This window comes from Octopus bimaculoides, chromosome 17 (assembly GCF_001194135.2).
Source record: "Octopus bimaculoides isolate UCB-OBI-ISO-001 chromosome 17, ASM119413v2, whole genome shotgun sequence".
Classification (NCBI taxonomy): Eukaryota; Metazoa; Mollusca; class Cephalopoda; order Octopoda; family Octopodidae; genus Octopus; species Octopus bimaculoides.
Window position 1 is genome coordinate 54,689,000 of NC_068997.1, and position 15,728 is coordinate 54,704,727.

Here is a 15,728-nt window from a genome sequence, read left to right on the forward strand (position 1 = left end):
CAAACAAATAGACAAGGCTCTTTTATTTCCATTGCATAAATGAAAAAAAAAATTATAGAGTAATGATCATTGTCCTGTTAAAGTTGTTGATAATACAAACACATCATCGTAGTCGAAGTAATTTATTTGAGTATATTTTATATCTAGGTTTGATGAGATATATTTCACATGATATAGATTTAGTGGAATCTCACCAACATGTAGCAACTGAGCTGATAATCATAGACAAAGATAATGATCAATGGTAGCAGAAAGAATTTCCTTACTTCATAGCAGTAGTGACTCCTCTGTAATTTTCCATAATAATCAGTACACATAACAAAGCGCTCCTTTTTGCCAAAGCCACAAGGTTCTTCTCCATCTTTGACCATACAGGATGTCCATTCAGAAACTTTCCAAATAAATTCCCTGCAGTTTTTGCCTTTAATGCAATAAAGTTCTTCTCGGAGAGATGGGCAAGGGTAATGGTCTCGCCTATATTTATCTGGTTCTCGTAAAACTTTTCGTGTTCTCCATTGAGTTTGTTGCATATTGCAGGGCTAAAAAAAAAAGGGAAAAGTAAAAATCAGTAAAGTTTCAATTTTTTAAAAATAAAAAGTGAAAAAAAAGCCATTGCAAAGAAAATGTTATATTCCATAGAAGAATAATTATTGTAGTAATTATATTTGACGACTTAAAATAAATACTTAAAAAATTGTCTGCCATATCTGAAATAAGTTTCTGAAAAGTAGTTTAGAAAAATGAAAACTTTTCTGATTTATTTTTGTAACTCAGTTTCACTTGATTTAAGAACCAATTTTTGACTTGTGAAGTAAGTGGTATCAGCATCATCATAAACTTGAGCAGCAGCATTTAAAGTCTGTATTCTCTGCTGGCATAGGTTGAATGGTGTAACAGGATCCGTTGATGTAGCCCAAGGACTGCATTGTACCCCAATGTCAGCTTTGGCATGACTTCTATGGCTGGATGCCCTTTCTAATGCCAACCAATTTACAGCATGAAGTGGGTCCTTTTTTATGTCACCTGCACTATTGAAGTCCCCATGCAGCTTGCAGTACAACAAACTCTGGGAGAGGTAGGGAGGAGTAGACACAGCAATGTCACTTAGCACATTGCCCCATTGATGTCACTGTTGGCTCTCACTGTGCACACAGCCATGTGCTGCCATCTGTTGACATGTTACAGAACTTGTCCAGGAACTTTTTGATGCCACCTTTGTACACATTGTAAAAACTGTCACCTAGAAACCACTTTTGAAGTTTGGTGGTTGTCAAAACAGAAAGGTTATGCTGAATTGGTCAGTTGGAGGTCATCAATAAGAAAAGCTGGTTAAAGATGGTGAACATAATCGATTCATAGGAATGGCCAAAAAAAAAAATAGGGAAAGGAAAGAAATATTGTAGAGACAATTGTGAATCAAATACTTTAGAATTGATGATGAACAGACTTAGAATAAGAATGTATGGAACTGCGTTAGAAAATCATCATCTTTAAGACATCCATCTGTAATATATGGACAACATCTGAAAAAGTAGTGTTGAGTGTTTTTAGATTTAGAGAAACTGGATATACTATAGAACTTTCTCTCTGTGATATTTATGTAAGATTTTTTAATACAAATATTAGGTAATTATTTATATATGTATCTATCTATCATGTTTAAATTGCAAATAACATTAATGTTTCAAAGAAAATGTGAACATATGAAATCTCAAACATCAAATTCCGAATTTCTGTCAGTTAATAAGTTTTAAATCATGCCTTCCTGTGAGTTGCATTTTATTGGTTTTCAGAATCCTTTTCAATTGAATTACTTCCCTAAATATCAAATGTGTAAAGTTCACCTGATATTAATGTTCCCATTAATAGCATAATCTTCTTGGAAACATTACTTTAGGTTATGATATTTATTTCTCACCACTGACTTCCTTCAAAGGTTTTCTGCTCAAACCACTTCCAAAGGATTTTAAATTTAATTAAACCAAAATAAATACAAATATAAAAAAGACAAGAAAAAGACAGAAAGGGCTGTGTTACTTACTACATCACATTTTGTCCACTCAGTCCATTCACTCACAACACATTCCCTAATACATGGAGTACTGCAAATACGCTGTTCAGCAGGTTTTGGAATCTCATCACAGTAAGAGTCTTGCAGTGATGTGTGCCGAGACAAATCATCCTTTTCAACACATCTAATTTAAGAATAGGAAACGATAAAACAAAGTAAATCAGTAAGATCAAAACGAAGTCTACAAATTATGATGCAGTAAAAATAAGAACAAAATATCCTGCGGTAATGGCTGATGTTTAAAATAGTTTCTTAAATCATTTATTGTCTTGATGAGATCATGTAATACTCATGGGAATATGGTACTAGAGCTGTGGAGTCAGAGTCATGGAGTTGGAAACAATTAAGGAGTAGCTGGAGTCAGAGTCGGTAAAACTATACCAACTCTGATTCCAACTCACAATATCTTTATTCTTTAATATAAACCAGTTATGACATATAGGCCTACTCAGAGTACAAGCGTATGCTTTGAGATATGTAGACCACAATCACTGAATTACATAAAGAGGAGTCAGCCAGAGTTGGAGTCAGAGGTGCCAATTTTAGAGGAGTTGGAGTTGAAGTCGGAGAACTCTGCTGGAGGGAGTGAAATCTTCAGGTAGGTCTTAACAGGTCAGACAGGTTGAAGTGTTGGCAGCAGGGCATTGGCTTTAGTTATCAGCAGGACCTAAAAGATCAGATTCCTGGCCTTGAACTAGCAGGATGTCATGCAGAGGATCTTGAATACAAGACAATGGATGAGACCCTAATATTCCTAATTAGATGGAAACTGCAGGACCACATGGAGCAGTACGATGTGACGCCTATGATATGTGCAATTGAAACCCCTAGAGGGGTGTCGTATGGGACGACCTAATTGAGATTATTGTTATTATTATTATCATAGAGCAAAGTTACATATCATTACTAGAGATGTTTTTAAAAGGTTATATTCTCTACATGGTTAGACATCCACTAGTTTACTTGCATTGTGTGTTTGAAAATCTATTTTCCTCATCAAATGTTTGATAGACTGACATAACAATGTAGTTTCAGTCATTTGTAAACCATTCTATGTGTTTTGATTACTCTGAAAATGATTGGAAACTGTCAATAGTTGGAATGTGATCTCCTATAATCAGTCATTGAAGGAGTACCTTTCTACAATAGTTGACTAAGTTACATCATTGTATTCCAAGTGTGTTCATGATATCAGTATGTGTTGATGTTATAAATAATTATTGAATTGATAATAATGTGATTAACTATTGTCTTTCACACACACACACACACACACACACATTCTCTCTCTCTCACACACACACACACACACACACACACACACACACAAGTTTTGACTGACACTAGTGTTTGATAAATTACGTAGAGTAAGAAACTGATGATGATGATGATGAATACATTGCTGTGTTAATAATTGTAATAATATGCTGAATATCAAGAATTTAATAATTATTATGCAACAGCTGTTAAGATGATTGTAATGGTGATGGAGATGATGGCAGTAATACCAAAATATTATAGGATTAACAAAAGAAGCTTTAGTGTTAATTCAATTATCTTCACTTGCAAAATCAATTTTGTTGTTGTCACTAATTGATGACAGTAAGAATGGAAAGGTGGTGCAAACTTATTTTCAATAGAATTTGGCTTTGAACATCTACGTCTTGTAAAGACAAAGAAAAAAGCTATAGAAGAAGAAATGGCAAAGTTAAATCTAAGATGGAGAGAGAGAGAGAGGAGAATGAGTAACAAATGAATGGATGAGGAAAATGAAAACAAATGTAGAATATCATCATGTATAGAATGTCTGTGGAATAAAACACAGTTTGGTGAATGATACATTTGGAAATAGTTAAATGAATTATGCTGAAAATAGGGAAACAGACGGAATGAAAACCAGGGTCACTCATGACTATAAAATATAAAATGAAAATAGAGTAGAATAACTCACTTCTAAGCATTATAATATTAATTTTTGGACTGCTATATATTTGGGAATATGCTTATCCATGTTACAGACATTGCTCAGTCTGTTGAATTCCTAACGACTTCTATTTTTCTTTGTTAATATTGTTTATTAAGGTGGTGATCTGGCAGAAACATTAACATGCAGGGCAAAATGCTCAGCAGTATTTCGTCTGTCTTTACATCCTGAGTTCAAATTTCATTGAGGTCAACTTTGCCTTTCATCCTTTAGGGGTCGAAAAATTAAGTACCAATTGTGTACTGGGGTCGATCTAATCAACTGGCCTCCCCATCACCCCAAAATTTCGAGCCTTGTACTTAGAGTAGAAAAGAATATTGTTTATTCTCTAAACCATATTTAACTAATTTTCCTCCTCCTGTTGAAGTGTGTCTTGTCATCATCCATTTTCCACAACTATTCACCATCACACACCTTTCATACTGAATACGTCTTTTCCCACCAGAAGGAAGCCTTTGTTACCAATGACTGAAGTAATAACTTTTCCTTCAATTTACTTCTGTTATTAGCAACAATATTTCCTTCAGCATTAATTACATGACTTAGCAATATTTATAATTTCCAACAAGCCATATAAACAGTCAATAGTTTCCATTTGATGATTGCTTATGTGAACAACAAGGGTTGTATATCATGTGAAGCCGTTGACATGGTTGGTCTGCCTCAAATATTTCTCTCTTCTCTCTCTATTGTTTACTTGCTCAATCATGATACTTCTATTGTAGTTTTTCTGTATTCTAATATAAGCTAACACTGTGTGTGTGTGTGTGTTTATATCCTCGTTGTCTTGATCATCATGCCAAAGTTATAAATGAGCATCACCATCATAAAAGTGTTATCCTTCAATTCCAATCTTCAATAAAAACTGATTTGACTGTGAGAAATATTAATCTAACATGAAAACAGGTGAGAATGGGTGCCAGGAAAGGCATTTAGCTGTAGAAAATCTGCCTCAAAAAATTCTGTCTGATGCATGCAAGCTTGGGAAAGTAGGCCTTAAAAATGATGAAAGACAGTGATCATCTTTTTGACATTGAACACATCTTGCATTGATGAGATATCTCTCTTGTCTCCTTTAATAACTCTAAGTCATTTCTACACCACACTGCATCCTCCTTCAAAAAGAATACAAATCCTGTTTTATAGATACAATATTTCATGGCACAAGACAAAGGATTTGGTTTTATGGCCAGAAATAAGTTCAGTTTCAAACTGTTGCTGATGTTTAATGAGGCATACATATCTTCATGCTCAAACATTGTTGATGTCTTAAAAGTAAAAAATAATCTGTCTAAACAAATCCTTGTTAATATATGATAGTAGTTTCTGCCTCCAATAACTCATTGTTCCTCTCACATTTCTAACTAAAAGCAACTCCTGTATTCCCTTCGGTCTCTCATCTGTCATAGTAAAACGCCTCTCTCAATCATCTTTGCAGCTACCACAAATGGACATTTCCTCTAATCCTCAAAGGTTCGAGTTGAACGCGAGTTTTATCATTCTCTCAAGTCTGGTAGAACATGTTGTGTCTAAGGACAATGCTTGTCTTGGACTAAATTTCTTTTTAAAATTAGATTGTCCAAAATAAGGAGTTTTATATTAATCAGAGTATTTGAACCTCTCTCACCTCATTAGTTTATGGCATTTTCAATACATGTATCCTTATATATATATACTCAGAGATATAGCAAGTTCTGCTTCTGAATTTAGCACAATGTCAGAAACCCTTCAATATCACTAGCTGGTATCTTAGGGGTAGGGCAAAATGCTTGTGCTCCTGAGATACCTGCTGACGATATGGAAGGCTTCTCGACATTGTAATAGATATAGAAGAGCATGCTATACCTTTGAGGATTTTACGCATATAGTAAAGCAGCTATGATGATTATTTCACCCATGTCATATATCTATAAAGTCTCCTTCTTTTTGGTACTCTCATTCAAGAGAAAATCTTTACTTTTTCATGAGTATGTCCTGATGTGCATAAATATGCAGTTAAATACAAATTATTGCAGATAAGAAATGATTACGTAAACTAAAAATTCCAATTTGTTTAACCAAAAGTAAAAATGCTTCCACAGCATTCTCCCATGTGTTTTAGCAGTAAAATCTATATAAATTACTCAACAATATTAGATGGACTTTCTTGTGTTTACTTTTCTAACATATTTCAGTTGAAGGTAGCTAAAAATTAGCATTCACAAAATGTAATAAAAGAGAAAATTTGGAGCAGAATCAACCTCAGCTGATGATTAGTAGCCAAAGCTAATTGTCATTATATCGAACACATTCATTAATGATAAATTCTTTATGATATAGTGTGTTCATTTACTGTCCATTGTCATAATAGCTTATGATGGAAAGCTAGCAGATCTCAACTGATGATGCGTTAAGTACTTAATAAATAGGATAGTGTTAATTGTTCTTATAACAATGCCACTATTTTAAACACCAAATATCTATAACTATAAAACTACCCAGAGAAAGTCTTTGAATTTTCTAATCATTGATATGTAGATTTAGAGGAGGATAAATACAATTTTACTGGTTTGAAAACTGAATACTAGAAGCATTAACAATTCAGTCTTAGAATCTAGCTTCAAAGAATAATATAAAAACTGAGCAAATTGCCATTGAAGATTGTTTTTGTATATTTATTACAAAGTTCTATTGTTTTGTGCTCAAAATTTCATTTTATTGTAGAGTGTGAATTTGCAATCAATAATGAGCTGCTTCTAAAAATATAAAAATTCTACTGTTGCTCTTCTATAGAGAAATTTACTATCATTAAAATATTATACAGATTATATTGGGCATTGCAGACTGTTCTGCAAATTACAGAGTATATCAACAAGGAGTACTTCATCACTACAAAAGTAATATAATACTGATTGAAGCCAACTAAAATTTTGATTTGGTTTCGGTTGAGAATTAAGTCTAAAAAAGGTAAGCAATATTGATACAATAACAGATAAAACAGATGAAAAATAGAGGGTCCAGTTCTAGCAGTTTTCAAAAGATTTATTAGAATGTAATATAAACATAATAATTAATGATATTTTGTCTACTTACATTACATGACGTGTTTGTATGCCCCTTCCACAAGTTGTTGGGGATCGATACACACAAGAAGACCATCCATCATGTCTCCATACATATTCCTTACAATCAGTTTTGCAAAGTTTGGTTTGTATTTCTGCCTGCAAACAATAGAAATAATGGTGAGAAATTAGAGTTAAGCTAAATTTAAATCTAAGATGATAAATTAGGTTTGTATCCATATATTTTAAACCCAATGATGTCTCTATGAATGTTATTACATTTACAATATTAACTAAAACTAACATAACACAGGGTGTGAGATTTATGTTTTCTTTGACTGATGACATAATCCAGAAACTAGAAAGTTTAATTTGAGAACAAAGCCAGGTTTTGTGACAAAAATAATCATAGGATTTGTAATGAGAACTTCAGAAGACAGGATCAGTTGTTGCTTATGTTTATGTGAGAGCTAAATTAGCTTTGTTCTGAGCAAGGATCAGATCAACATTCCACCTCTTGGAGAATTTATTCCTCTTCATCGAGGAATGGTGGGTAGATTTATGGTGAAGAGATTTCGAACGCATCTTTACAAGAATGATGTTATGAAAGTTGCAGAATATTATAAGGTCCATGTTTCAAATAGTTATTTAAATATCAAATATGACATTGGCACTCTCAGTTTATCTGCCTCCCTTCCTCTCCGTCTTATATATAACTTTGCCAGCTCCCACCACTGTACCTAATCCTTCCTCCTAGAAAGTCAACTCTCTGAACCTCTCTGTGGATGTCTACTTGCAACAATTAATGCCATAATTTTTGAAAGGTCTCTGAAGGCAACGAGCATTACTGCCACTTTCTTTTGACCCAGTAAATAATATAAGAAACAATTAGAGACATTTCATTAGGACAAACTACTTCAGGCTAATGACCAGTTCTGTAATTAATGAAAAGCTCCATCCAGATATGGACAACAGGGTAATAGAATCCTTTATTAGAAAACAAGGCTGTAAGAATCAAGTTGTATCCAAAAGAAATTAAGAGGCTCTGAGTTACCTGATCACAAACTGGTAAATAAAACATCAGATTGAGAGGTTTCTGAATGTTTTGTATGGTAAGGATGAAGAATTCTGGATTGTAAGACATTTATGTGAACCAGGATGTTATTGGTTAGATATGCATTTAAATGGTAAATGCTGTCTCTGAGATTTAAAAGAGGTATGGCAGTGTGACTGCAAGAAACTATCATACAAAGAAAATGAAGGTAGTGATGTTGAACGAAGAGGTGTGGTGGATGGACTTTGTTGCTGCAGCCTGGGTTGGAACCCAGCCATAAGAGAAGGTTTTAAGAGAAAGATGGGGAGCTAGCAGCATAATTTGTTACGGCCATGGCCACTGAAAGAGAGGCTTATTTAAGTGTTAAAGCTTTAAGTTGATTGGTATTATCTAGTACATTCAGTTAGGTGCACAATTTGTTAAGCTCAAAGGCTGGTATAGCTGTATGGATATTAACAAGTAAATGATCAAAGCAGATTGACTAATGATGAGAATTATAGATTTGATGAGTTAATGGAACATATCAGAAAATCAAGAAAGAATCATAGGAAATCTATAACAACACATGATATGTTAAATTAAATGGAAATTGATATTGGAAGAGGATATGGAACCATAGATCATGTTTCCAGTATGATAGATATAAAGAACAATTGAGTTTATTCTGTTCTTAGTAGTTTAGTAGTAACTAAAAAAGTTAGTGGTCGAAGCAGAAAACAAAAAGTGCCATAAACCAAGGATTACATTTTAGCAGCAAATTATCTTTATTTATTTGTTATCTTGAGACAATAGCTCAGGAACTTTGTCATGGGTCTCCTTGCAGAGATATTTCAGAAATAATTTCTAATCCAGAAGCATTGTCAAAATTAAATAGACTAAATTTTAATGTTATAAAGATCAGTCAGAAATTAGACTGTGGGTTAAGGGCAAGCAGTAGGTATGAAACCTGTGCATGTTCATTCCTGATTATTTGACAAAGAACCAAGATTTTATTTACACCAAATGTACGAGAGTTGTTAACAGATAGGGCAGCTAAGAAAATATTTTATTGGTTTGCCCTGCTGACATACTAGAAATCCTGGATAGTTTCTCTGAATTAGGTGATGCAATGAGCGTTAGGAACAGGATTCAAATGACTGAAAGTGGTGGGATTATGATAGACAGAAGGGTTTCTCTTGTTATTTGTAGAGAAATGTTAGCGAGGGATGTGTTGAGTTTATGTGGGATGAGTGATGATAACTCGAAAAATGACAAAGTGCAAGTAGGCTGAGTTCACTTGGATGATCAGCATTTTTTTTCCAGTCAGATCTTTAGAAATGTATCCCATAACTAAGAAATAGAATATATTAAACATACTGTTAGGGTTAGGGTTAAATCGTCTAACCCATGCTAGCATGGGAAGCGGACGTTAAACGATGATGATGATGACTGTATATACTTGCGGACGGTCACACTTTTTTACCAAAATATTTAACAGATGTTAGTTATATTTACATTAAAAAAAGGCCATGTAACTCCTCAGATTAATGTGTGACCTATCTGCAAGTCAAATGCAAATACCTACTTTGACAACCCCAAACTATTCACTGGTGTGACCTATCCATGAGTATATACAGTAATCAATTAATAATAATCACTTAGATTCATTGGCAGCACAAAACCAGAGATGTGTAACAGAAGGGTTTTGAATTAAATGACTCAGCTCTATTAAATGCATGGTATTTCTTGTTAAAACCTCCTGAAGGAATGGTAAAACACGTGTAGGTTAAAGTTTGACCTAGGGATGTTTTACTTGCGATATATAATAATAATACTGTAAATTGTCTAGTATGGTATGATACTCTAGCTGCCTCAGATAATAGTGAAGTTGGTAAATCAATATAGCTTGATTTAGAGTCATGAATATGCAGAGATGTAGTTGTTTGAAAATAGAAAGTCATCTGGGTCTCCGGTTCTATGTTACTGATGCCTGCTTCATAGAAATGTAGACTTTATTTTTGGTTTTAGATTCTACAAATTTGTCAACCATTATTTTACATTCGTAGCTTCCCTATATTGCTGCAACATCAATGATGCTTTAAAATTTTGACATAAATAGATAATGAAAGAAGTAATTTCTGCTTCATTCAAGCAACACACTTTGCTGAGAATCCTTCAATGCATGGATTCCAGTACAAGAGTATTACCATTGATTTTGTGGTGAAAATAGGAGGTTAATGTTTCAGATTTGCCTAGCTATCAGGATCAGAGCCATCTTAATTCCATAAAGGTTGGCATAGTTGTTCACTGAACTGGAAGTAGCAGTCAAATTTCATACAAATCACACCAAGCTGTCTTAAAAAGAGAAGGTCCTATTGAATAACTAGATGGTGAGAAAAAGATGGGCTGATGATGACTGAAATGTCTTTGATGCTACTTCTGTTTGAGTTGAAGCTAAACAGATCATGACTAAATCATATAACTCGCTTAGCCATGGTTTATCACTTATGGACTTAATGCTTCAATAATGTATCTAATTAAGTCACTTCATTAAGTCTTTATTTAATGACCATTCTCATAATTGGAATATTTATTGTTTTTACATCAATCAAACTCATAATCTCACAGCTGGATTAATCAATTGTTAGAACATCTGATGCACTAATACCTTGTGGTACTTTTTCTAGATCTTTGCACCCTTAGTTTAAATCCAACCACGGTCAGCATTGCTTTTCATCCTTCCAGAATCAATAAATTAACAGTCCAAGGTCGAGAGAATGGGTTGAATTATTAATGTATTATTTTTGTCTGTGTAGATACCTTGCAGTATTTGTCACCAGTGATGTTGGTGGTGCTAAGATGCATCAGCCCTGCCTTTCCCATGGACAACCTAAATGATATGAAGAAGGAGACCTGCATGGGTAGGGAACACTCAGAGTTCAACTTGAGGTCTTAAGCAATAAATCAGAGGTCCAGCCCTATTCCATATAGTCTAACAATTAAGAAAAATTACGATCTTGTTTTTAGCTGTACAGCAAATAGCTGAAACATTTTCAGATAAAATGTTATTTTTATTACACTTATCTTTGAGAAAAACACTCCATGATAATGTGAAAGCAATTTTATGAAAGGATAATAAATGTTTTGGAATAGGTTGATGATTGCATCTAAGTATAATATTAAAAAGACAATCTGATGGAAAAATTATAGCATACAGTTTGTTTTTTTATCTTTTTTAAGAAATTGTTTTATATCTAAGACATTTTGGGAAAGTATTTCTCATAACATGAACATAAAACAAAGAACAAGTTGTTACTAAAGGTGAGCAGTAGATTATTATTGGAGTAGATTAAATGTGCTAAGCTGAACACGTTGTATCCATTCACATTCTGAGATCAAATCCTGCTTTAGCTCTCATCCTTTTAAGGTTAAAATTAACACCACTTAAGAATTAAAGGAGGGTGGGGGGTGTAAATTGATTGATGACAGTGCATTATTTTGTGATCTTGTATCAAAATAAGATGTCATTGTTAAAATAGTTTTAAATATAATAGAATCACAATCTGACATTTTACATTAAAAATTTGTTAAATTCAGACATGGGATCAGATTTTATTGGTTAACTCTCTTCTATTCAGTGGGTATGTCAGTGTTGGAAGCTGTTCTAGGTTAGACTGCATCTGAGGAGGAGAATGGTCAGAGGTCATGCTTATATTAAGTTGTCCTAAACTGACATAGAGGATAACAGAATGTAGCTGTAGCTCATACAGGAGCAGAGAAAGTCTTCCTCAAACGATGCGGATCTGAGAAAGAAAGATCAGGTGTGTTCCGTAATACAAGAGTCTGAAATGTGATTCAATGTGGATTGTAAGATTAAGAAATTAAGTGCATCAATGGGGTTTAGAAATTAAGTGCATCAATGGGGTAACAACAAGAGGAACAAAGCTCAGAGCAGAAGTGATAAAGATGAATATCAGAGAGGAGCACAGTTCAGTGTTAAGCCAGTGGTCATAAAGGTTTGTGAGTGTGCTTGGCCCTTGGTCAGCTCTCTTCTCACTGGTATGAGAGAGAGTCGACCAAGACGAGTGTTCAGTGTACAAGTATGGGATGTATTTTGTAAATAGTTAGTGATGTTTTCATTCGAGGAACTGCTGGTGGTGATGGTGAGGTGGGAGGAAGGAAAATAGCAATATATAGATTTGTTAAAGTATAAATTTGGTATGTACAAAGTTTAGCCATGTATGTTAGATGTAGATTTGTAAACAAACAGGTTAATGAAAAGGCAATTTAATTATTAGCTTGTTGCCCTGTCTCAGAGAGAAATGTCAACTAATCACTGCAAACAAACAAGGAGAATGACAGTCAAAGTATGTTCTACTCTTTCTCGCTGAAAGACTTGACCCTTAAAAAATAATAAAACACTGAAACTGAAGTAGCTTTCCAGTTCTTTTGATAATATAGAAAGTGAAGATATTAGAAATAATTAGCTCTTAATTGTCTGTCATTATGTCTTTTAGTCAGTGCATGTTTAACAAATTAGCTATAAAATGTGCAAATAAAAAGAATCCTGAGTAATTTTAATTAAATTTCAAGTTTATCATTCTGAATATGCTCCAAGTTTAGTAACAGTTTTATAGTTTCAGTATTAAAACTGCAGTTTGAAGATATTCTTAATTAGCTACTAATTTAGAATCAAGCTTGACTTGTTATAGACTAACAAATATTCCTGTTCAGAAATTAACAGTAGGTTAAATTTTTCAACTGTAACATTTTGAAATAATTGCTTCAAAATATTTCCTTAGAATGAAAAGAACATATTTTTCTTATCTCTCAGAATATCTGTTAAATATTGTATCGTGGGAGGGTCATATTGCCAATTAGAACATTCACACATTTTGTTCTGTTTCACTTCTTTCTTACCAGTTTATTAATTGAGTGCTTCACTAATTGTTTGATCAATCATTGGATACATCATGATAGAAATAGTGCTTAGTAGGCACATCATTAATCAAGCTGCTAAAAGGAACGTAAGGACTCTGACAGGCCAACTGATTCATTGATCAAATTTATTAGTCAAGGAATTAATTATTTAACTTGTTGAATAATGAAATGCATCCAAAGTGTGTGTTAATATCAACAAAGTGACCCTCCCAAGATACAATGACATTTGTTTCAAGATACCTCACATCAAGAGACTTGCAAAACAAACAGAAAATTGAAATAATAGTCCAACATTTAAAATTCATAAAATAAACCTGAAGTATAAATAGAAATTATTTGGTAATAATTGAGATTTTTTCTTTTTTTGTCTAATTACTAATGTGCAGTGTTTTAATCCTGTGTAGGCTGACACAGGAATAAACTAAAGAATTGAAGTATGAAACAATTGCTAAAATATATTCCTGTGTTAGGTTTGGACAGAAGAGATAATGAGAGAGAGAGAGAGAGAGAGAGAGAGAGAGAGAGAGAGAAATAACAGAAATAACAGAAATAGAGTGAAAAAGTTAAAGCTGTGATGCATTTATATAATGCGATACAGCAGTTGACAAGTAAAGAAGAAAAGAATGGCAAACACATAAGTTATAATTTGCTCAACTTCAAAAGTTTTTTTTGACAGTCAATTCTTTGGGATTAAGTGAAGCATGAAGAACATAATGTTTGTATAATGAGAACTAGGCATCAGTTTTATGATGGTTTTATTGGTCTTCAGATAGATTATGAATCCAAAGATGAAGTCAATTTTTTTTTTTTTTGTTGATTCTGTTACAAATACAGGTTTTAAAAGATTTCAAGGATAATTTCATTTGGAAAAATGACAACATGATTATTGACCCCTGAACTAATCAATGTTTTTAATCAACAATGAAAGAAAATATTATTGTGACCTGACCTCCTATTTCCAAGTTGGTTTGACTGTTTGATTTCTCTGCTTGCACTATGACCCACCAGATGGTCAAACATCAGAGATTCTAGTAATTAGTTCAGATTCATTGAGTGTAAACTTAATAGTAACCATAAATTGGAATCTGTCCAACTTTCAGTCTTTTAAAGTTCAATCTCCACAGTTGTTAGATTTTGAAGCTCTGTCATTTATTACAGCATACAATTTTATTTGCTAACTTTGTGCATATTTCAAATTGAGTTTTCTTATTTTCTCTTTCTGTTTTCATACTTAAAAATTTTATGATTAAATCATTGAACACAAGTCAAGTGAAAGTAGATGTAGTGATAATTTTGAGCAAATCTTTAACCTAGAGTCGATTTGTTATGTGAAGCAGAAATTATATGAAGAGTGTTTTAACCTTTATGTCTGTAATATTATTAGGTTAACCATTTCATGCATGGAATAGCCAGTTGTGGTTACATACTTGCATATCAATGGTGCAAAGAAAACTAATCTCTGACATGATTTTATTGTTTAATATGTCTATTTCCTCCCATCAATATCATAATGTAGCTAGTTTTATATACCTGTTTTTGATAATAGCATCTAAATACAGAATAAAAAGGATTTTAAGCTTAATAGGGGTTACCTAGCATATATCAGAAGACAATAGTCTTTGGGGAAATGGCAAATCTGGCAGAATACAGGATTAAATGTAGCTAGTTATATAGCTTTACATTCAGTCAAAATATTGCTGAAGCTGTCTTCTGAAATCTTTCATTGTTTTCAGGTGATGAAGTAAATTCTAACCAATGACTAACCATGAAAATTGGCTACATACTTAAAACAAATTTTTTGTCTTAAACCAGCATTAGAAACCTGTATTGAGATACAAGAGTAGTCAGCACAGATAACTGTTTGCAGTTACAGCTGGCCACGTGTATAAACTACTTTATAAAAGAAAATGAGAAACCAGATGCATGCTGTTTCTTTGACCCTCTCTTTTTCTCTCTCTTTCTTTCTCTTTCTCTCTCTCTCTCTCTCTCTCTCTCTCTCTGTTATGCTTTGAAATTCTCTTATAACTGCATTGTTAGTTTACTCTGAATAACTTTCACATTTCATTTGTAGGTGTTTGATATGATTTTCAGTTTTTTTTCTTCATAATATTAAAGCAATGGAAGTAAATAAAGGCTAAAAGAATTTACAATGAATTCTGTTTACAATTACAATTTGAGGATATTATTTAAAAAAAAAATGAATTAAAGATCAATTACCCGAAAACTTTCTATATTCCTACTGCCTAATTTTGGACATGGCCTTCCACCGAATAGAGGGCTCTGCTCAACGGTTCTGTACCTTTCACGGAAGCCATAACCACATGAAGCATTACACATAGACCAAGAACTCCATTGTGACATCAGACAATCTACTGGGCAAGAAACAGAACAGGATTCGAATTTATCTGAAAAATAAAACATTAAGTTGAAGCAATAAATAGTGTTCAATGAAACAGTTAAAACCTGTGGGACCAGAAATCTTTTTACATATCTAAGACAATATATTTGTAAAGTCTTCCTTTTATATATATATATATATATATATATATATAAAAGATAATAAGAGTGAAAAAACTACAGAAGGCTTGTGTTACATGGTTAAAGTATATATTTAAATTATGTCAGAAAAATGTTATAAATTGTTTTTGGTATATAAAC

At 33.0% G+C, this 15,728-nt stretch overlaps 1 protein-coding gene across 20 annotated transcripts in view; it reads right to left on the minus strand.

Moving 5' to 3' along the window:
• Window positions 1-15,728, minus strand: part of LOC106878639 (thrombospondin type-1 domain-containing protein 7A) — a 999,802-nt gene that overhangs the window by 70,241 nt on the left and 913,833 nt on the right. For all 20 annotated transcript variants that reach the window (XR_008265800.1, XR_008265799.1, XM_052974016.1 and 17 more), the window contains 4 exons: window positions 15,288-15,475; window positions 7,128-7,255; window positions 2,042-2,195; window positions 267-539 (listed from right to left, as the gene is read on the minus strand). Coding sequence is in view for 18 of the 20 variants with exons in the window: in XM_052974016.1 (XP_052829976.1) it covers window positions 267-539; window positions 2,042-2,195; window positions 7,128-7,255; window positions 15,288-15,475 (743 nt within the window). In the remaining 2 variants the exon portion in view is untranslated. The remainder of the gene's footprint in view (window positions 1-266; window positions 540-2,041; window positions 2,196-7,127; window positions 7,256-15,287; window positions 15,476-15,728) is intronic.